Source organism: Gossypium raimondii, chromosome 9 (assembly GCF_025698545.1).
Source record: "Gossypium raimondii isolate GPD5lz chromosome 9, ASM2569854v1, whole genome shotgun sequence".
NCBI classification, from domain to species: domain Eukaryota; kingdom Viridiplantae; phylum Streptophyta; class Magnoliopsida; order Malvales; family Malvaceae; genus Gossypium; species Gossypium raimondii.
Genome location: NC_068573.1, coordinates 42,871,877 through 42,893,252, shown reverse-complemented (window position 1 = coordinate 42,893,252; position 21,376 = coordinate 42,871,877). Strand labels below are relative to the sequence as shown.

General features: G+C 34.7%; 5 protein-coding genes across 5 annotated transcripts; 3 read left to right on the top strand and 2 right to left on the bottom strand.

Moving 5' to 3' along the window:
• Window positions 1-2,341: 2,341 nt before the first annotated feature.
• On the bottom strand, window positions 2,342-4,061 carry LOC105799952 (myb family transcription factor PHL7). The gene is made up of 6 exons (XM_012630775.2): window positions 3,891-4,061; window positions 3,725-3,801; window positions 3,592-3,631; window positions 3,416-3,473; window positions 3,234-3,306; window positions 2,342-3,095 (listed from the first exon to the last, which is right to left on the bottom strand). Exons 1-6 carry the CDS (start codon window positions 3,997-3,999, stop codon window positions 2,649-2,651), a joined length of 804 nt encoding a protein of 267 aa, XP_012486229.1. The 5' UTR covers window positions 4,000-4,061; the 3' UTR covers window positions 2,342-2,648.
• A 1,360-nt stretch (window positions 4,062-5,421) lies between these two features.
• LOC105799953 (rhodanese-like domain-containing protein 10) lies at window positions 5,422-6,447 on the top strand. The gene is made up of 2 exons (XM_012630776.2): window positions 5,422-5,938; window positions 6,012-6,447. Exons 1-2 carry the CDS (start codon window positions 5,481-5,483, stop codon window positions 6,208-6,210), a joined length of 657 nt encoding a protein of 218 aa, XP_012486230.1. The 5' UTR covers window positions 5,422-5,480; the 3' UTR covers window positions 6,211-6,447.
• A 695-nt stretch (window positions 6,448-7,142) lies between these two features.
• LOC105799951 (probable pyridoxal 5'-phosphate synthase subunit PDX1) lies at window positions 7,143-9,441 on the bottom strand. The gene is made up of 2 exons (XM_012630773.2): window positions 8,288-9,441; window positions 7,143-7,422 (listed from the first exon to the last, which is right to left on the bottom strand). Exon 1 carries the CDS (start codon window positions 9,245-9,247, stop codon window positions 8,318-8,320), a length of 930 nt encoding a protein of 309 aa, XP_012486227.1. The 5' UTR covers window positions 9,248-9,441; the 3' UTR covers window positions 7,143-7,422; window positions 8,288-8,317.
• Window positions 9,442-12,528: 3,087 nt separating this feature from the next.
• LOC105799949 (LIMR family protein At5g01460) lies at window positions 12,529-16,824 on the top strand. The gene is made up of 14 exons (XM_012630770.2): window positions 12,529-13,224; window positions 13,309-13,394; window positions 13,745-13,863; window positions 14,000-14,110; window positions 14,238-14,336; window positions 14,465-14,587; window positions 14,980-15,042; window positions 15,148-15,212; window positions 15,384-15,493; window positions 15,580-15,694; window positions 15,779-15,844; window positions 16,015-16,125; window positions 16,217-16,283; window positions 16,399-16,824. Exons 1-14 carry the CDS (start codon window positions 12,875-12,877, stop codon window positions 16,444-16,446), a joined length of 1,533 nt encoding a protein of 510 aa, XP_012486224.1. The 5' UTR covers window positions 12,529-12,874; the 3' UTR covers window positions 16,447-16,824.
• Window positions 16,825-17,846: 1,022 nt separating this feature from the next.
• LOC105799948 (uncharacterized) lies at window positions 17,847-21,130 on the top strand. The gene is made up of 7 exons (XM_012630768.2): window positions 17,847-18,055; window positions 18,152-18,213; window positions 18,979-19,112; window positions 19,569-19,714; window positions 19,855-19,926; window positions 20,487-20,594; window positions 20,700-21,130. Exons 1-7 carry the CDS (start codon window positions 17,995-17,997, stop codon window positions 20,888-20,890), a joined length of 774 nt encoding a protein of 257 aa, XP_012486222.1. The 5' UTR covers window positions 17,847-17,994; the 3' UTR covers window positions 20,891-21,130.
• Window positions 21,131-21,376: the final 246 nt, after the last annotated feature.

The window sequence follows — 21,376 nt, the reverse complement described above, 5'->3', positions numbered from 1 at the left end:
AGATACCAAAATGCAAAACGATAAAGTATACTGCTTTTGTCAAAACATGTATGGAATAAGCTCGGTGAAAGTCAGCAAATAACAATTATATTTAATATATGATAGGATGAATAAGACGTAGAGGAAGTTATTGGATAATTATATATTTAATAGTAAGGTGTAGAATGAGTGACTGGATTTTGAAGGATATGATGCAATAAAATTTATTTGGATAATTGTAAGAGTGACGTGTGTACACCTCAAATTCTGCCGTCTTATTTTAACTATAGATGACCAAAAGAAAATTGTTATAGTTTGGGAATAACGACATTTTTTCTTAAAGTGTCCTTGTTGCTTTCACCTTTAGAATGTCTCATACATTTTGGTGGGAAATAGTTCCAAGAAAAAAGATACAAAGGCTATGATTGGGGAAGAATATCTGGAGAAGGTCATGACCAGTGTCAAAGTACAAAAGTATGACATTAAAGAAGCTATAGTGGAAGATAGATGTGATAGAACAAGCTAATGTTAAATAAATGAAGGTGTCTTAAATCTTTTATCATGCTCCTTACAGTAGAAAAAGAGCCTACTTCAATGCCATATATTCTGATCAAAACCTGCTTCAAATTTATAATAGGACACAGATATGGGAAACAACTTGAAATTAAGGTGAATTTAATTAGAAAAAAACCTAGGTCCAAAATTTGGATCATTTCAGGAAACATGGACCTTTTAGTCAATGTTAATGTCAATGAAAAGTCACTCCTACTATGATTTTTAAGATCAACACCATTCATCCCTCTAAACTTTATTTCGGGTTTGGTTCATATTTTTTGGGCTCAAGCCATTTTGAATTCAGATTTGGACTCGAATCGAATATTTAAAATTATTTGAATTTTATAAGTTATGAAGATTTTAATTTTGAATGTTATAATTCATTTATTTTTATATGATGACAATACAATTTAAATTTTTCTTATAAAAACATAAATTATATGTTTTTATTAAAGTTATTTTATATAGAATAATTAAAATGCTAAAATTTAGACTTAAGTGTGTCAAAAGTCCTCAAACTTTTTCAAAATGCAAGTAAGTCATTGATTTTTGTTTTCACTTGATTAGGTACCCAAACTGCCAAAATACATCAACGAAATTCTTTGACCATTATCTTTAATGGTTGACTGTTAAAGTTAACGATCCCATTTCTTTTTCAATTAACAATGCCATGTCACATCATGATTGTGACACATGAAAAAATGATAAAAATAAATAAATATAATAAAAATATTAAAATTAAAAAAGCATATAAAATATTAAAATATATAAAACTAAAATAAAATATAAAAATTTAGAAAAATTATAAATTTTAAAGTTTTTTTTTCTTTGCAACGTGTCACGTTGTTGTTGTGACACGTGGCAAAAATGATAAAAATTAAAATCCTAAAAACTATAAAAAAAATATTAAAAATATACTTTAAAAAATGATCTATTAAACCCGAAATCGGTGTTAGTTTCACTTTGCTTCGCTTTTTATTTTATTTTTGTTTTCACTTTTGTTGGCTTTGAATCTTGATTGTTTCCTTTCGTTTCAAAAGCAGGAAGGTTAGACCAAGGTATGCTTCTTTGTGTTGTTTGTGAGTATGAGTTTTGGGTGAGGTGAGGGTTGCAGTCAGCAGTGGTATATGAATGATGGAGCTGTGTTGGTATTGGTTCAAAATGACGAGTGGAAGTTGTGGGTTTGTACCTAAAACTCGAGTGGTGATAATAGTAGTGGAACATGATTAAAGAAAGGTCACAATACAGATGACCTTTGAACTTGAAAATCATAGCAAGATTGTAACTCTTTTTTTTTTTTTTTAATTTTTAACAATTTTCTATATGTTTTATATTTTATAATATTTTTTATAACTTTTCTATACTTTTAATAATTTTTTTATATTTTTTAATAATTTTATCATCTTATATTGATTTAATAATTTTTTATAATCTTAACAAAGCTCACCTACTGAAAAATTTGACTAAAATTTCACCCACTCCTCGTGTCAAACCATGCCTAGCTACTAACTACAGTGTTGAAGTTAATTAATTAAATTGGCTTGATTTGGTGTGCTTTAATTTAGTTTAATTTTGCATAGAAGCTTGTTAGGCTGCCATGTTTTCCATGTTGCTTGCTTAGCTTCAAACATTTGACCAAACCAGCACTGTTCACCCATGTTGGGCGTTTAATTACCCAGGTCAACTCTCAGTTAAAACTCAATGGATAATGCCATAGTGGCCATTGACATATAGCTACTCATCTTGTTGTCTGTTCTGTCTGCGCCTGCTTGACCTAGACCCATGAAGCAAAATTGAAATTCAGAGATGGCTAAAAAGATGATAAATCCATTTTCTAAATACAATATGAGCAATCCATGCTCTACAAGTCCACACAAAAAGACATATATCTGTATCAGATCACCCTCTTTTATTACCTAATGAAGCAGCATTTCTATAATGCTACAAAGTTTTATTTAGATATATGGATTGCTTTCATGGTTTAGAAAAATTATAAAAGTTCAGTTCCAATGCTCCGCTTCTTTAATTTAGCAAACCTTGAAAGCAATCATGCAAGTATGTCTACATAATATGATCATCTATTGCTTTATTTTACAAAGTCCCTGTGGCAAGATTCACATAAAGCTAGGCACCAAGGGTGATGAGCAAACTGGGATATTCCAGGGAAAGCTGATATCATTTGCAGTGTAGGAAAGTCTTTCTCCCCCGTTAAGAAGCATGTTTTGATCATCATATTCATAGCCATCTGCGCTGAATGACAACGGGAATGCATACATTGATGATGATGATGATGATGAAGATGACGCTGAGTTATCTTCCACTATTCCAGCCCTTTTTAGAGCTTGAATTCTTTCTCCGGACTCTATTTCGTTTTTGTCGGCCTCGGAATCGGTTTCAAAATCTTTTGAATTGGACTCAGACTCCTCACATAACGAAGGCAATGATATGGGAGACAATGATTTAGTAGCTTTTGTTGGGGTGACTCGGTTTCTATGCTCCCCTGCAATTCTCTCAAAGTATCTCACCTGTGCTTCAAACTTAATCTTCAAATTCCTTCTAACCTTGAGATATAATTAAGGAAAGTGTTAAACCCCATCGCTGGGCTTATTATACCTTTATTCTTAAGTAAAAGTAAACCAAAGACAAAATCTAAAATCTTATCATGCTTTGGTCTGATATGCATGGATTTATGCAAATACCTGGAGTTTATCATCCCCTTGTTTTCTTTGTGCTTCCATATATAATTGCAGAGCTTCATTAAGCTGCGCGCCTCTTTATATGTTTTTCCAGTCATAGCAAAGACACAACAAGCAAGTGAATATATACATACATACATACATATGTACTGAAAGAATTCCCCAACAAAGAAACGATAACTCACGATGTTGTACCAAAATTAGGCAGTATTTCTGAAATATTTCTCCTCTCAAACTTGCCTTCTGCGGTTAAACAACGTGATAATATTAATCCCAAGTTAGAGAGATATAGAATCGAAGCTATCAAAGGATCTATTGACTGCTTCAATGTTAGTGACAGACTAAGGCTGTTTCAACTTACTAGTATTTGTTTCGGGAACAAACTTTAAAATCCTGAATTTCTGGGGAAAAAAAGAAATCAATAACTCAGATGTTTATATCATAAACCGATGACAATACATGTACGTATAACTCTTGGAGAAATATGAGTTAACCTGCAAGTGACTTTTGACATGGTAAATGGTGAGGCCATCAACGCCCATAGCCTTCAGAATTCCCTTTGGCGTTGCCCCTGGCAACCACAATTCCCACAATCATCACCCACCGTAAAACCAAACAGAGCTGAAAAATAAATAAATAAATTCCCAGCTCTACACTTACTATCTGGACCTCCTAGCTGATTAACAGCTTGTTCGAATCGATCGTGAAGCTCTTGAGTCCATCTGAGGCGTTCTTTGGCTAAGCCATCGGCGCGACTTGGACGACGCATTGTGGAGAGATTGGCTCGATTGTAGCACGAGCAATCTGCCTTGTGTGTCCCAGGTTGATTATAGAGAGGAGGGAGTGAGACAAAAACAGTTGGGAACCAAAATATATATATATATATATTAAGGTAGCGATAAGCACTAAGAATGGATTGATAGGATTAATGGGTGCCTTAAAATGTCATTTAGCTGTCGCAATTCGTAGAGATTTCCCATAATCCAAATTGCTTAATTAATTCAAATTCAAATTAAAAGATTAGGTTCCTTGTTCTAACTCCTTTGCCGATAATCTCCATGTTTCAGTAAGAAAGCTGATTACTTGCTTTACTAGTTTACAATAACATGAAGATTGAAGACCCCCCTCCCCCCCTTTCCACTTGGTTCAACACTGGATGGGCCACTCTATGACCTACCACTAAAGTGCTCTTAAAATTAAAACTGGACTTTGTTTTGGGCTTAACTACATCATCAAGAAAAGATATTTCTGTTTTTGCTTTATGTGCAGAAGCATCCAGTTAAATTTCATCATTACAGTACAAAACATTTGAATATTGCTACACTATTGTTTGTCAGCCATGGAAATGCTTTCAGACCCCATCCCCAAATTCATCTGCATTGTAATTTCCACCGCTGTGTCTGCTTCGTAACTCTCATTCCCAAGCTGCACAGTGTAAAGCAAGGAAAAAGAAAATTATTCTTTATCTGCAGGGAGTATTAGCTTGTGTTCATCCCAAACCGTGCATTAATCACACTAAAAGTCAGGCAAAAGTGTGTGATTGAAACTCCCAAGCTCGAACAATAGCAAATTTTAATTTATCGACCTTTATGTATGCAGGCTTCAGATTTGGTCCCACTATCCATGCTTGGGTTGTCTCTAATCTAATAGGTCCTTTCAGTACTCGCATTGATAATCTTGCATAGTCTGCCATCTGGGACTGGCTTTCAACTACATTCCCATTCGTTAAACATGATCCTTGGACACATAAAGCAAAAAAAAAGAGTCAACCACCATTTACTGCAATGTCAACCTTGTTTGGCTCCTGTTCCTGATATTTGTACCTTTTACTATTATTAGAGCTTATTAAAAATTTTAAAATAATGATGTTTGATTTTTTTTTATTATAAAAAAAAGCTTTTAAGCATTCATTTGACATGTAAATTTATTATTGATTAAATATAATTGATTGGATTTTTACATACTACTAATTGTATGATCCAATTACAATATAAGAAAATTTTACCTCTTCACTTTAATGACAATAATTATTGGTATTATTAATTTGGACCAACTAATAACATTATAAAAATGATTTTTTTAAAAATCAAATAAAATCTCAAATTTATTGTGATAGTGGGACAAAATCGGAATTCAACCGTCCAAACAACAAAGGCTTGAAAGATAACGCGGTGGGCTCCTCCAACAGGCAAACAAAGATAACAAGTGAACACAACCAAAGACGATTGCTTTCAGGATAAGGGAAAAAAAATGGCAATTCAACTGAACCACTTCCAATCATCGTTGCTGAAGCAAGAGAAGCAACCTAAGCCGCTATTCTTCACTTCCTCTAAAACCAAAAACTTTGGTGTCAATACTGCAGCGTCAAGCAGTGGGCAGCAGCTAATACAGTCGGGTGAGGTGAAGCCTATACTGCCTAAGGACGCAGCCACGGCCCTGAATTCCGAGGGTTTCAAGTTACTCGACATTAGACCGCAGTGGGAACGAGAAAAGGCATATGTTAAAGGGTCACTTCATGTGCCACTCTTCGTCAAGGACATGGACAATAGCCCCATTACTCTTTTGAAGAAATGGGTGCATTTTGGCTACATTGGCTTGTGGACTGGCCAAAACTTTACTATGATCAATCCTAATTTCGTCCAAGAGGTAGAAGCTACTCTTCCTGACAAGGACGCTAAGCTGCTTGTAGCTTGTGGCGAAGGCCTAAGGTAAGACCTTCTTAGCCAACTTTTTTCCCCTTTTTTCTGTTTCATTTTTTAGTGATGATATTGTTATCCTTAGGTCCATGATGGCAACTTCCAAGCTATATGAGGGAGGATATAAGAACTTGGGGTGGTTGGCTGGAGGATTTAATCGAGCTGCAGATAGTGATTTCCCAGAGATTGAAGGGCCTGAAAAGTTGCAGTACGCTACAATTGGGGGTGTGTCTTATTACTTCCTCCAATTGCTCCTCCTCTTGCAAGCTGTGGGCAAAGAGTAATTGATTAGCTAGTCTAGAGTCATTTCTGGGCGAGATTTTACTAACGCTGACGCGGTCCCAGTCTTGCTAACCAGCAATCTAGCTGGGAGGTTTTTATTGGCATAATGGTTTATTTTAGCTTCCAATTTTTTTAAAAAAAATTTAGCTTTAATTTATTTTGTTTCATTTTTTTAGTTTTTATATTTTTGTTTTTTTGTTAAATCATTTAAAATGAATGAAATTTTTTAATTTTGCTGATATAGTGTACACGTGGATAATATGTCACATTTAATTATTTTATTTTAATTTTAAAATTAAAATAATTTAAATTATTAAAAACATAAAAATAAAAATAAATATCATCATATTTTTAAAAATTTTAAATTTTAATTAAATATTAAGATGTCATCAACGTGACAATCCAAGTGTATGCCATGTTAGTAAAATTAACAAATATTAACTTCTCCATCCATTTTAACCATCCATTTTAACAAAAATATAAGTTCAAAAGCTAAAAATTATATGAAAGACTAAAATGAGTTTTTCTATAAGGGCCAAATAAGTGATTATGACCTTTTTATTTGATATGTCAGCTTCAGAGTTTTGAGCTCTTTTCATTGAATCCATATATGCCATTTATTGGCAACGATCTTAATAGAGCAGGAAACCCACTCCTCTGTTCGCCCAAAAAACAAAGGCAATGGCTGCAAAAATCTGCAGTGCATCACCACCTAATTTGGGTTTTGTAATAATCTCGTTTCTGTCGGGACACAATTGCCCCGTCATGGAGGTAAAATATGTAAATTTACTTTCAATTTATGAAGACGAAAGTGACTTCACTAGGCACAGTTGGAAACAAGTGTATGACCAGTGTTGTGCGCTGCTAGTCTTATATCATACAGTTTATGAATTGTCGGATGTTTGTTCGGGCTAGATGACCAAATAAAGCAACGTTTAGTCAGCAAATAGAATATCATACATAAAAATTGCATAATTCAGCTCAAGATTACAATTAGTATAGATGCAGAATGCAGAGACGAGCTGTTTAATTTCTTGCAAGCTTAAAGATCAAATTTTAGAGAACGAAACAGCATAGTTAACAAAAACATCCTTCACTTGGTGAACATTTAGACATAGAAGTAGACCCCCACTTATGGAAGACGACACTTGACTTGGATAACCTGGAAAACAAGCACATAATGAAGACGATGTTGGATGCACGACAAAGATTTCCTGCAAATACAATCTCTCCACGGTGAATTTAATGTTTCGAAACATTACTTGTACATTGAAAGAAATGATAAGAAATCATCACTAGTGATGTTTACAAGAAATGTAAAAAGCATTGGAAAGAAAGTAAAAGGCTAACAACAAATAATCCAATACTTGTTGAGTGTTTTTGTGAGTCTATTACTCAATGGGGCTAATTTATCTATTTATATGATATAGATCTTGGATATGACCCTAGATAGCCTCCCATGCATACCAACACGTACCCTATTCTAAGGTTAACACGTGTTCCCTAAATGTGTTCGCTTACATGATGATGCGAACCCACCACGTGCAAACTCATATAAGAGAGCTATGCAGGCTATCACTATTGAAGTAAAGAGGATCGATTCGTTCCAATCGGGTAGGCGAGTAGCAGGTTAATAATGGCAAATACCATAACAATACTCTTGCGGGAGGAACAAGATGACGTGAAGGAATGAACAAATGGCTTCGCAACAAGAAGTTTAAATTATAAAAGTATCACATACAGAGCATGTTACAGTAGTATCTATCATTTATGTCAGAATCCAGTAACATCAAATGGTTTTCCATTATCAACCAATAGCATGAACTACAACTTGTGTGAAACAACTCATATCTTACTATAAGTCACAATGATGCACTCCAAATCTATCATCACATCACATTAGTAAAATCCAATGCCATGAATGCTTAAACAATTCCCTAAAACATCAAATGCGACGTATATCATTAAAACATCAATATTCATTGCTACACTATTCAACTAAAACATCAAATACCTTGGAATATCATTAAAGTTTCGGCTTAAATGTTGAAAAAATAGAATACAAGTGGAATTTATCACCTTCGCGTAGCCACAGAAATTTGAAATACACTACTCAGATCGAACAGCGAACCTCTCAACCTTCTTATCATTCAAATTAAGACCAACCATAGCCTCGCCAAGCCCACAGCTAACTTCAGCAAGCACGGCCGGGTCACTATAATGGGTAACAGCCTGAACAATAGCCCGGGCACGTCTAGCCGGGTCACCACTCTTAAAAACGCCAGACCCCACAAACACGCCATCACAACCCAACTGCATCATGAGAGCAGCATCCGCCGGCGTCGCCACTCCTCCAGCGGCAAAGTGCACCACAGGCAGCCTCCCCAGCTGCTTCGTCTGCACAACCAAGTCGTAAGGTGACTGAATTTTCTTAGCGAAGCTAAAAACCTCATCATCATCCATATTCCTAAGAATCCTGATATCACCCATCACGGACCTGACGTGCCTAACAGCTTCGATAATGTTCCCGGTTCCAGCTTCACCTTTGGTTCGAATCATAGCAGCTCCTTCTCGGATTCTCCGAAGCGCTTCCCCCAAATTCCGACACCCACAAACGAAAGGAATCCGAAAATTATGTTTGTTAATGTGATTTTCTTCGTCGGCCAGGGTAAGAACTTCGCTCTCATCAACATAATCGATGCCAATGGCTTCAAGGATCTGGGCCTCAACGAAATGTCCAATACGGGCCTTCGCCATGACAGGTATAGTAACGGATTGCTTAATCTCTTTGATGAGTTGTGGGTCACTCATTCGAGCCACGCCGCCTTGGGCTCGGATATCGGCGGGGACTCGTTCGAGAGCCATGACGGCGCAGGCGCCGGCTTCTTCAGCGATGCGAGCTTGATCGGGAGTGACCACGTCCATTATAACTCCGCCTCGGAGCATTTGGGCTAGCCCCACTTTCACCGAGAAAGGGGATTTGTGAGTCTCGGTTATAGCCCCGTTTCCATAAACTGCAACCACCCCGGTTCCTGCCATATCAAAAAAACGCAAGACGAAAAGCAAGAGAGAAGAGATTTGTTTCCCTTTTGGAAAAATGATAGAGGAGAGTGGAAAGATGATGAAGATATATTGAACGGGATTGGCGTGAAGCAGAGGTGCAGCACAGAAGTTGGCGCGAGTTGCAATGTAGCGTATTTCACGTGCACTCGCCAAGATTGAATCAATCTCTCTTCTATCTGAGGTGGAGATGAAGGTTGCATGTCAGTATCCTGAAATCATTTGTATTAACACCATTAGCAGTATTTTAGTTTTCCCACCTCTGATTATTTTAAGCTCTCCTATTACCCTTCTATTTAAATATCTCGTTATAATATAAATTTTTAAAAATTAATATTTGAAATAAAAATATCAATCCAATAATTGTTCGTGTCAATTTACATTGAAAAATATAAATTATTATATAGTTGTTCTTCTTTATATAATGTCTAGAACTTAATTTATAAGTAAGAGGATAATGGACTTCAGCGCACTCGAACCCACGTTCTCCTATGTTGATAACAATGTCATGTCAATCGAATTAAGACTCAATGACAATTTTTATTAGGTAATAAATTATTTTAATTGTTGACAAACTATAATTGTGGTATAAATCATGATAATGTATCCTAACACTATTTTTTTTAGAAAAATAACATAAAAACACATGCGAAGTTATTAATTTTGTTTATTAATATTTTTTTAACTCAATTGCGAAAGTCTCCTTCAATGATCGTTTATTAGAGAATAGAAATAGGTTTAGGGTCTAGAAATAAAGAAAAGAGTTATAAATTGATGACTTTATTTCCTTGTCATGGCGATGAGCAGAAGCAGTGGCCCAAAATATGCATAGAGATCACATAAAAGAGAGCATATCAAGAGGCTGGGAGGGAGGCTGTAAAGTCTGCCGCCCGTTTCCAATCTATGGCACAGTTGGAAAAGGAAAGCAAAGCGTTTACTTCGATCGTCACATTAACACTTGATATTTGTCTTTATTCTCAATGAAATGCCACACACAGGACCCCAAATTGAGATTTCATCAACTTTCTCCCCCGAAGCAGGAAATAAACTAACGCTTTTTTTTATGGGTTGTGGGATAGGTTTTTGGTGAGATTAAAAATAACAATGACGGTAAAATTAGTTATTATAATAGAGTAACGATGAGATTAAAGTAAAAAATAACTATTATAGACATTAGTTTACAATGTATTTATAATCTTATACATAATTAAATTTATATTATATTAAATAATATAACATAAGTTAAATTTATATTTTTATAAAATGATAATTAAAATATTAAAATCATATACAATAAAATTTAAATATTTTTAAATTATGTTCATAATAAATAATAAAATATATTTAAATTATTTTATATTAAATAATAATTAAACTTATATATTTATGATAATAAATTTATATATTTATTAGATTGTTCCATAAAAATTATATAAGAATATCTAATAATACTTTTACTTTCTATAAAACTAAAAAAAAAAAGGAACAAGACTAATAAAGAAACTGACCTCAACTTTTTCTCCATTGGCAGCTTTGGCTCCAGTAAAAATTGAGAGCAATATAATGGTGAGAGTGCTCAATTACACCGCACCTCAAATCTCCCAAACAAGAAATCAGTCTAGTGAAAAGGAATATTCTATCTTACCATGGGTAAAATCTAATTCAAAGAAAGCCTAAGGTTTAGTCTGGATGGGCAGTGTGTTTACTTCCGGTAAAGTTAAAAATAACGGTAATAATAAGATTAATTACTGTAGTGGTAAAATTAGATACTGTAGCAATGAGATTAAAACTAACGGTGGAGTGTGTGTTTGGACCTAAACACAATTATAGCAATGATGTGAGAATAGAAAATGACTATTAAGGACATTATATTAGAAATAATATATAGAAGTTTTTAAAATGATTTTATGTTTATGAAATTATTAAAATATTTGAATTTATAAATTTATTTAATAAAATATTAAAATGCATCTTTTGATATTTTATTATATAAAATGGGAATTTTAATATTTTTAAATCAAAATAATTAATATTAAAATATTAAAATAAATAATCTAAAAGTTGTTAATTAAAGGAATGGTAAATTAAAATTTCTTTTCATAATAACGTATATTAGTTTGTTATAAAATAATGGGGAAGATGTTTATCGTTTTAAATTAATAAAATTATCTTACAATTGAAAATGCAAATTAATTGAAGTAGAAGGCAAGATGAAGAAAGAGACAGAGAACAAAAATAGAGAAAAAAATAAGAGTAAGGGTGTAAAAGGAAAATTTTCACCAATGGGATGTTGGAACATTTGACTGGAGCTGGGCAAATTTTATATTTTATAATAAAATAAATATTAAAATAATAAATAGGAAATAAAATTAAGAAAATGAATTCTCATCTAATTCCAATACGATAGATTTTGTTTTTTGCTAAGTAAATTTTAGAGGCTGAAAACTGTTTAAAATAGTACTAGATTTATGGAAAAAAAACATAATTAGTATTTTGATTATAATGGTAAAATTAATTGTTGATTATATATAATGGTTTTTGATCAAAATTGTATTGATTATATGAAAAACATAAAAACAATCTCATATAAATATATAAGAAAATGTTTTAATAATTTCATAAGAAGACCTTTGAAAAGTATAAACAAGAGATTACAAATACCAAATACAATTTCTTGCGGGAGAAATATGGATTGATACACCTGCCGGTTGATTGGTATGGGTATTATTGTCAATGTACAAGAATGTGAGTTCGAGTGAGCTGAAGCGCATTATCACAAGTGAATAAGCAGATTCATGATCTATTTTTCTTGGGTCTAGTATGACGTACTGCCAGTTCAGTCGTCTACTGATATAAATTATCTTTTTGTATTCCGATCTAACCGCGTAATACCGTTTAGTATTACTAATCAAAGATACGTAGGTTAAATAGAAGCAAAATAGAACCAACTACATTTAATAAGAGTGGATCTTGATTAGATCAGAAATTAAATTAATTAAACCTCAAAATGAAATACAAAACTCTTCCCTTGTTTTACTAAAATTAAAATTACTTAACAGACAAAAAAGAAAGTAATCTAAATTCAGGTATTATCTTGAAGGGAGAAGGATTTCCCCTATATTTGGACATTGGAGATGAAGAAGTTGGATGAAAAAGCAACAATGCGAGCTTAATAAATTTAAATTTGTCGCTCTATCATTTAGTTCTATAAACCAAAAACAATGCTTATTGTTTCATTGGACAGCCTGGTTCGATACCAGTAACCGGGCTACAAAACGAGTTTACATTAAACCCCATTCCAAGTCTTCTCCACGAGTACTCTATCCCGCCATTAACAACTTTATTTCAGGGTAGAAACGTCATTCAGCTTCCAACACGTCAAAAATACCCCAATATTCAACAAACCTACTTCACCGCCACCGGACTCAACCCCCACCTTTCCCTTTCCAAAAAAACCACTTAGAGGAAAGCTTAGATCCGATCTACAAAAAATCTCAAATTTGAAATTTGAACTTCGAAGGGTTAAAACAAAACGTTGGTTCCTCTAATCTCGTTTTAACTTCGTGATAGCGATTCGATTTGATTCGAATCGGTAGCTTAGCAAGGATGGGCGATTTCAACCTGGCTCTGGTAATCGTCGCCATAGTTGTGTGTGTCCTAGTGTTCTTGTTCAATGTCTACCTCCTTGTCAATTACCAGCATCCGGACGACGCTAACCAAGCGTATTTCCCCAAATTCGTCGTCGTTTTCGGGCTCTCCATCGCTGCCATTTCCATACTCATGTTACCGGCTGATGTTGCCAACCGGCAGGCGTGTAGGCACGCGATATACAACGGCGCCTGTAATCTCACCTTGCCTATGAAAGAGCTTTGGCTCGCCGTTTATATCATCGATGCTGTGCTCGTTTTTTTTGTAATCCCCTTCGCTATGTTCTTCTACGAAGGAGACCAGGACAAGTATGTATTTGTAGGACTATGATTTTTTGGAGCTATTGATGCATTTCTCCAATTTCCCTTTTAGCCGTTTGGTTTTGGTTGCAGGAGTGTTGGGAAACGGATAAAGAGCGCGTTGCTATGGGTGGTGACAACGGCAATTGTTTGTGCTCTCTTGCTTGGAATTCTCTATGGTTGGTTTTCGTTTTGCCCTTTTTATATCAAATTTAATTTCATTAGCGTTTTCTTTTTTGTCATTGAGTTTTTTACATGCCGTGTAAATATTGAGCATTTGAGTTGAATGTTAGGTTAGGAATAGGAGCAAGATTGATCACTGGAATATTCAGTTAATGTCTCTTAGTACAAATTGTAATTGAAGTTGCTTTTACAATCAGAATATCTTTAGCCAAAAAAAGTTTTACATACACAGGCTTGGTAGAACAAAGCAAATTGTTTTTTGCATTTGCTGATTGGAGTGTGTTACTTATAGGTTTATTTGTAGCAGGCGTACCATTGATTTTAACCTGTTTTTATGGTATATCAGGGTTAGCTGGAAAGGTGGATTTTACTGTTAGGCACTTGTCTTCTGTCACTACTAATTTCCCAAGTAATTGGGATTTCTCTAGTGGTCAGCCTTGTATTGGTGGCAGTGGTGCACACGCGGTTAGTAGTTGTTTTTCCCATTTAAGATGTGGTGTTATCCTTTCTTTATTATTGTAGAATATTGTGGTTTTTCCCTTAATCAGTTTCTTTAAGCTCATCATTCCATCTTTTGTTTCCTTATTCTCTTTGGATACAGTGTTCTGCATATACTGCAAGTGCTTCATCAGAGAAAACATGGACTATGCGTACTACCTTTCCAGAATATGTTGTTGCCCTTGCCACAATTGTTGGATCAGTTCTTTTCTCGGTATTGAATTTCTTGATAATTTCAATGTTCATATATTTTTTAATTTGAATTTGGTTAGAAGTTCTAGTTAATGTTGACCTTTTCTCTTGGTAGAATATATTGCTTACATCTCGAAATTCCTTGCCAGATATTTGGTGGTGTAGGTATTGCTTGTTTGCCTCTTGGGCTTATTGCTTCATTTATACGCCGTCCAAAGGCTGTTATCACTCGCTCACAATATATTAAGGTTTTCTTTTCCTTTCAGTTGCGTATGATGCTGCGATATTAAGCAATGCACTAGAGTTGGAAAATAGTATTGATATTTGCATATTTTGTTGTAATTGCCAATGGTCATAGTTTTAATTGATGTTGTAGGAAGCAACTGAACTTGGTAAAAGGGCAAAAGAAGTGAAGAAAGCTGCTGATGCCCTTCATCAGGAAGAAAGAAGTGGCTCTAAGGGTAGAAAATGGCGTAAAAATGTTAAGGCTGTGGAAAAGGTATGTTGTGAAATCCTAAACTTACTTTTGTCTCTGAATTCTAGTTTGTTCCATTCTCAATGACAATAATTGCTTTGTCCAAACTAGCTCTGGTCATGAGTTGTAGGCCCCTCTAGTTCAAATGTTATTTGCTTATTCACTTCTCCTTTTGGGTTGAAATATCAGATTATTTAATAATTTGGCTTGTGTTGTAATCATTATTCTAAAGCTTAGTTATATTTCAATTGCTGTATTAGTTTGTGGCAGTTTTTTTAGCAGTTGCTTGGTAAGAGTTGAAGTTAATATAGTGAGTTTTAGGGGTATGACTGATGAAGTAGTTATCATTTGATGTTTTCGCATATTTCCTATTGTTCATTAGCTGTGGTTATTTACATTCTTGATTAACACTGCAGGAGCTGCTTCAGCTAGAAGAAGATGTAAAACTTTTGGAAGAGATGTATCCTCAAGGAGAAAAGGTATCTGAAATAACGTGGAATTTTGTGTAGTGTGTTGACATGACACTTGGTTACAGACTCATTCCTTCTTATTTCTGTATCAACTCCTTTGCCATGACGTTTCAGGCTGAAACTTCCTGGGCCTTGACTGTTCTTGGATACTTGGCAAAACTTGTGTTGGGAATCTTAGGGTGAGTGCTCACATCATACATTTTGTGTCGATATATGCGCTGAAGAGAAATATATTGCTGCTATCTTTAGAAAAAAGGATATAACTCTTAGTCTTTCTCTAAACAATGAGAGGTTGCAACCAGTGTACTAAAAGGAACTATCTAACATGCCTTCGTTCGGCAATTTGTTAGGTTGATTGTTTCAGTGGCTTGGATCATTCATATTGTCATATACCTTCTGATTGATCCACCGCTTTCTCCCTTCCTGAATGAGGTTTTCATCAAGCTGGATGATATATGGGGTACTTCCTAAACCATTTTTAACCTTTCTTTTCTCTGTTTGCTGCTTTCAGAATTTATGGGAGATCTATGTTTTCGCTTTTTTCAGGTCTTCTGGGTACTGTTGCATTTGCATTCTTTTGCTTCTACCTTCTGCTTGCTGTGATTGCTGGAGCAATGATGCTTGGCCTGCGATTGGTTTTCATTACAATTCATCCTATGAAGTAATGTATCTTATGTTGATGGCATTTTGGTTAATTGTCTAGAAAACGACCTGCTGGCTGACATGTTTAATGGACATTTTGTAGGTGGGGAGCTACGCTAATGAACTCTTTTCTGTTCAATGTGGGACTTATTCTTTTGTGCTCAATAAGGTTGGTGACTTGGCTACTGCACTCAATCTTTGTTTCTATGTTATCTTGAGTTATCTCTTATTAGAACATGTTGAATTTCTAGGTTTGTGCTTGGTTGTTGAAAATTGAATTAGGGAATTATGTGTGTCGAACAGTAATTGATGAAATAATATTTTTGTTTGCAATTTCAGTGTCATACAGTTCTGTGCCACCGCATTTGGGTACTATGCTCAAGCAACTGCTGCCCAGGAAATATTCGGCCACACATTGCAGTCTCTTCGTGGAATTAAATATTTGTACAAGTGAGTTTATACCATGTGAATTCCAAGTTTGATTCAGATCAGGCATATATGTATATGTCTACTGACATTGTTGGGCATATTGGCATTACAGGTATAATGTATTTCAAATCGCATTCATTGTTTTAGCGGCATTGACCTTCGTGTATTATGTTGCCTTTGTAAGTCATCAGCCATCTTTGCTTTTATCTTTCTGTTTCATTCTTTGAGTGAATTGCCTGTGTCTGGTTCCTGTATCTGAATGTCTGATTTTGTTCTTGTTTCTGAATATTTCAGGGATGGAGAAGAAAAAAACCTAGCGGCAGGTTCCAGCTTTCCTCGTAAGAATGTTCCCCTAGAAGACAATGCAGCCTCTGAAATAATCATATTTCTCTTTTATATCATCCCTTTCAGAGGTGTTTGATATGCTCGGATGCTTCCGGCTGTGGAAGGTTAGAGAGAGGCTTTTTTCTCGCTAGTTAAATTGGTTGCCTGAAGGAGGAGCATGTTGAGTGCCGCAACTGCTTCTCTTTATGCTTGCTTGCTTTTCATCTCTTTTGTATGTAGTTTCTGTTATTATTTTTTTCTTTCCTATTTGTTAAATGTTACACTTAACGCATTTGGGTTGGGCATGTAATTGAGTTTCCTTGTCTTTGACAGTTGACACACGTGAACTGGATTTATGCGCAATTTATGCTTGTCTTGGAACTGAGTTGTACTAAATTTATACTTTGGTCTTTCTATAAATAGGTGAAACACTTAACACTTGGTGACTCAAATGTTTATGCCCTCTATATAAAAGACTATACTTAAATGCTTATGATATCAAATTTAATTAAGGGTAAACCGGTTAAGTTTTTGTTTTGGTCACTTTCATTTAAGTCATTGAATTATTTAAAAGTTTTTATTTAAGTCACTCGAATATAGAGGTGTCATGGGTTGGGTCGAGGTTTGGTTCCAAAATATTGTTTAAGTCTAGGTTTGTTTTCAGGCATGCTTAGTTTGCCCAAAAAGCCTGTTGTACTATTAAAATTAATAAAATATTAAAAATACATTGTTTAGTTGCTATTTTATATATTTTTATAATTAAATTTTAATTTAGGAATACCTTTTTATTATTTAAATTGAATTTAGGTCGGGTCAGGTTAGAGGTGTTCATGGGTCGGGTTAAAATAAAAAAATAAAAAAATAAAAAAGTATTTTAAAAATATTTTAAAATAAAAATTATTATATTCGGGTCGGGCCGAGTCGGGCTTGGGTCAAAAAAGTGGTGCCTGAGGCCCGACCCGTTTTTTAAACAGGCCTCGTTTTTTTGCTCAAACCCATATTTCAGGCCTATATTTTTAACCGAACTCTTCCATATTTCGGGAGGGTCGTCGGGTTGGGCCGCCCGGCCCATGAACACCTCTAGGTCAGGTTGACTTGAAGTACAAAAATTTTTGTCTGAGCTTAACCCTAGTTGGGTTAGGCCTATTAGGCTGGGTGGGCTATTTTGCTCTTAAATAGGTTTATTGGGTTGTTAAGGTTTTTTTTTTTTTTTAAGTTTCGTCAATGAGCTTCAATTTTAACAACCTAGTAACTTAAATGAAAACTTTTAAATATTTCAGTGATTAAATTGCAAATTTTTTAGTAAGTAACCAAAACGAAAATTTACCTATAGTTTTGTGACTAATAGTGTAGTTTGCCCTTTAAATTTGACCCTAAAAGGCCCAAATAAGCCCGTATTAGATAAATGGGCCTCCAACTCCATCAAAGAAAAAGAACTAAAAAAAGTTGTAAAACCCAGCGAGCATCGCCCTTCTTCGCTTTGTTGGTGTTCGTACTTTTGGCAGATAGCTTTGTTTCCCTTTGCAGTGTATTGTTGAACTAAAAGGAAAAAAAATAAAAATAAAAATGGACATAGCACTCTTTTCTCCGTCTTCACTTTTTGCCGATGCCGAAGAAGTCTCTGTTGGTATATTCTTTCTCTTCTTATATTTACTTCCAATTTCATTTTACTTTGATGGTTTTACGTTAAAGAAACTCTTCACCCTTTTTCCCCCCTTTGCAGACGAGGAAGTTACAGATGTCCATCAGAGCTTTGTGGAGAGGAGACACCAGTTTCCTGGCATGGTAGGTCTCTTTTCTTTTAGAATATATTTCTTCTTACCCGTTTCATAATTTTGCTTTGGCTAATGGACTTTTAGCTGTAACTCAATGTTCTTCCGATAATACCTTGCATCTATTTCGAGATGCCCAATCTTAGAAAACAAAACACTCCTTTTACTTAACAAAGTAGATAGCACTGTTTGTTCATGGAAAAAGTTCTAACCTTTTTGCAGTATTAAATTGCTTTCTGTTAGCCGGGGAAAGATATAATGGAACTGATTCTTGATTAGTACCTCCCTGCAGTAATTGTATCAAAATTGGTGTGAAAATGGTTTTTGGAAAAAAAAGAGAGGGTACTTTCTCGTTGGTCTCATTAAATATGAAATTATATGACTGCAGATAGATCTATAGTTTATTAGAAAACCCTAATGATATGGTTTAAGATGTAGAGTTGGCACTTAGTATGCAGTATGATGCATGGTGAAGGAAAAAAAATTGTAACTCTGAACTTACTGGACAGTAAATTCAATGATAATTTGACTGAGCTTAACTGTCATTGTTTCTTGAATTTTTTTATCGTATTGGGATTTAGTCAACTTTACTACTGCCACAGACGACTCCTGATACCTCAGCATAAGTTGTAGCTCTTAGCATTAGCGCCCAAACCATTTTGACCATCGCAATATAGTTGAAACTTATTCTAGTATTTCAGCACTTTGCTTTTAGAATCCACCTGAGTTAACCTATTTTTACCTTTATATCATTATATGCATTTTGGCTTTTGTGCAGGAGTTGGTTATTCGAGAATTTTCCTTCCACCAGTTGAATGCTAACTTACTCTGGCCAGGTACGTTTGCATTTGCAGAATGGTTAGTTCAACATCATTCATGGATAGAAGGTCGTCGTTGCCTTGAATTGGGAAGGTAATACCTTCAGCTGCAGAGAAAAGAAAAAGCATGGGAGTTTACGAGAGTGCACACTCATTTTAGTTGTTTATTCTTTATTTTAGTCCATCTATCTAGTCTGTACACATTTATTTAATTATAAGTATCATGTACTCAAGAGGGCTGTTTATCATTAGTGGTAGGCCCTATTATCAGTTGTTGAGGGGTACATTGCCCTTCTGATGCATGTTTTCTGAATAGTTTATGTTTTTAAGGTACAGCTTTATCTGCAAATTCATTCAACTTTAGAATTATGTGCACAAACTTGTTATGTCCATTGTATAATTTCTTTGTACTGCTATGTTAGCACTCCAGATCTGATTTCTGATTTTTAATCTGGTTTGTTTCTTGAAATAAGAATCGATAGTTATAATTCTGAAATTGAATTTTTATTGATATTTTTCTTAATGATCTTGATTCTTTACTCATTGGCAGTGGGACTGGAGCTTTGGCTATTTTCCTTAAGAAATCATTTAATCTTGACATAACAACATCAGACTATGATGATCAGGAAATTGAAGAGAACATAGCTCATAACTGCCAGGCAAATGGAATTAAGCCTGTCCTTCCTCATGTAAAGCGTGAGTTCCCTTTAGTCTCTGTGGTTTTCAGTTATCAGAAATCTAACATTCATACAGTCTGTCCAGTACTACGGAGAAGAAACATGAAGCATTGATTTCATGGACTATAATGTTCAAATTAAAATGTCAATGTTTTTCAGATTCATGGGGGGAAACCTTTCCAAGTGCTGAACCAGACTGGGACCTTATCATAGCAAGTGATATCCTATTGTGTAAGCTTCTTGTTATTTAGCTTCTGCAATTTCTACATTTTATGCTTGAAGAAAGGCTGATGCATAAATAAATTAATGGTTAGATTTTTATCACTTATTTTGTTGTACATTAATACTTACATGCAATAAAAACACGGAAAGTTTTGGTAGAATTTGAGAACCATCATTTTTGAATTATGTGGACCCTGAGGAGTGATAAACCAGAAGAAGATCAAGAACTTGGGAATAAGTTTCTTGCTTGCTGATGTTTTACTTTATCGATCATCTTTGGAATCCCGGTGGTTACTTACATGTAAATGGTTATGAAAGCTGAAGCGTGAAGTTGCTATCATTATTTCTGGCTAAAGGGCTTTTGACAATATCTTAGCAATAAGATCAAACTTTGGAGTTGATTAGAGTAATTTGTTGTTTTAGATATAATTCGGCTCTGTGAACTGATTTGTTCTCTGGAATTATAAACTTTAGATTTAAAGTTTATGTTATCTTTTGTAATTAAATCTCCAAATCTTTTAACAAGGGTTTGTTTAAACATGTTATATCCATTTCTTGGGATTTTGCAGATGTCAAGCAGTACCCTAACTTGATAAAGTCTCTCTCTTTTCTCCTAAAATCTTACAAGTCAAAAGATGACAAAGCTATTCCTTCTGTAGGAAATGACCAGAGTAGCGGTAAACGATCTATATATATATGTAGGGAAAAAGTTGACCTTATAGGACTGATAGAATCTATTATTGGTCATTATTTGATTATTGATGTCTACTTCTTGCTGGCAGGAATGTGTATGGGGTTGGCTGTACCGGCATTTCTAATGAGCTGGAGACGCAGAATTGGCAAGGAGGATGAATCACTCTTCTTCACCGGCTGTGAGAATGCTGGTCTTGAAGTAAAGCATATTGGATCCCGCGTGTATTGCATCAAACCAAGAGAAAATATGGTGTCCACCACTGGTAGTATTGATGATTGAAGCTGGTATGAAATTTAAGAATGGCAGTTTCTTCTTTGTGGTCTAAATCGGGAGCATGGTCTTATTTAGTGAAGTGGCAAACGAGAATTTGTTAATTTTGAAGGTTTTTTTAATGCGTGATGTTGATGTTTCTCTTGAGACAATAAAATTTTGTCATAGTGTCAGCTCTGGGAGTTTGCAACATTTGTAACAAAAACCATTTTCAATGGATTAAATACACTTTGAAAGCCCTTTAAGATATTTTCTTATCAGCCACCGTTAACAATTTGTCTGCGGATGGTAGCTTCGAAGTGTACAGCCAACATTTCCTTGTCATGTCATAAATGGACATAGCTTGATTGAAAAACTTTGCTGTACTAAGCAATGGGTCTGCCTTGATGTGTAAGAAAAGCCCCTACCCTAACTCCTGAAGCATCATTCTTTATTGTAAAACTGGAAGAAAAAGAAAAATTAGGCATGGCTAATATTAGAACACTGGTCATGGCC

What these genes read in the sequence shown, in the direction of transcription:
- LOC105799951 (XM_012630773.2), bottom strand. Translation starts at nt 9,247, where the DNA reads ATGGCAGGAACCGGGGTGGTTGCAGTTTATGGAAACGGGGCTATAACC.
- LOC105799953 (XM_012630776.2), top strand. Translation starts at nt 5,481, where the DNA reads ATGGCAATTCAACTGAACCACTTCCAATCATCGTTGCTGAAGCAAGAG. An exon ending in GCTTGTGGCGAAGGCCTAAG is followed by an intron (nt 5,939 to 6,011) that starts GTAAGACCTTCT and finishes TGTTATCCTTAG; the next exon opens with GTCCATGATGGCAACTTCCA.
- LOC105799952 (XM_012630775.2), bottom strand. Translation starts at nt 3,999, where the DNA reads ATGCGTCGTCCAAGTCGCGCCGATGGCTTAGCCAAAGAACGCCTCAGA. An exon ending in TCAGCTAGGAGGTCCAGATA is followed by an intron (nt 3,802 to 3,890) that starts GTAAGTGTAGAG and finishes TGTGGTTGCCAG; the next exon opens with GGGCAACGCCAAAGGGAATT. An exon ending in TGTTCCCGAAACAAATACTA is followed by an intron (nt 3,474 to 3,591) that starts GTAAGTTGAAAC and finishes GTTTAACCGCAG; the next exon opens with AAGGCAAGTTTGAGAGGAGA.
- LOC105799948 (XM_012630768.2), top strand. Translation starts at nt 17,995, where the DNA reads ATGGACATAGCACTCTTTTCTCCGTCTTCACTTTTTGCCGATGCCGAA. An exon ending in AGCAAGTGATATCCTATTGT is followed by an intron (nt 19,927 to 20,486) that starts GTAAGCTTCTTG and finishes GGGATTTTGCAG; the next exon opens with ATGTCAAGCAGTACCCTAAC. An exon ending in AGGAAATGACCAGAGTAGCG is followed by an intron (nt 20,595 to 20,699) that starts GTAAACGATCTA and finishes TCTTGCTGGCAG; the next exon opens with GAATGTGTATGGGGTTGGCT.
- LOC105799949 (XM_012630770.2), top strand. Translation starts at nt 12,875, where the DNA reads ATGGGCGATTTCAACCTGGCTCTGGTAATCGTCGCCATAGTTGTGTGT. An exon ending in CTCGCTCACAATATATTAAG is followed by an intron (nt 14,337 to 14,464) that starts GTTTTCTTTTCC and finishes TTGATGTTGTAG; the next exon opens with GAAGCAACTGAACTTGGTAA. An exon ending in TCGTGTATTATGTTGCCTTT is followed by an intron (nt 16,284 to 16,398) that starts GTAAGTCATCAG and finishes TGAATATTTCAG; the next exon opens with GGATGGAGAAGAAAAAAACC.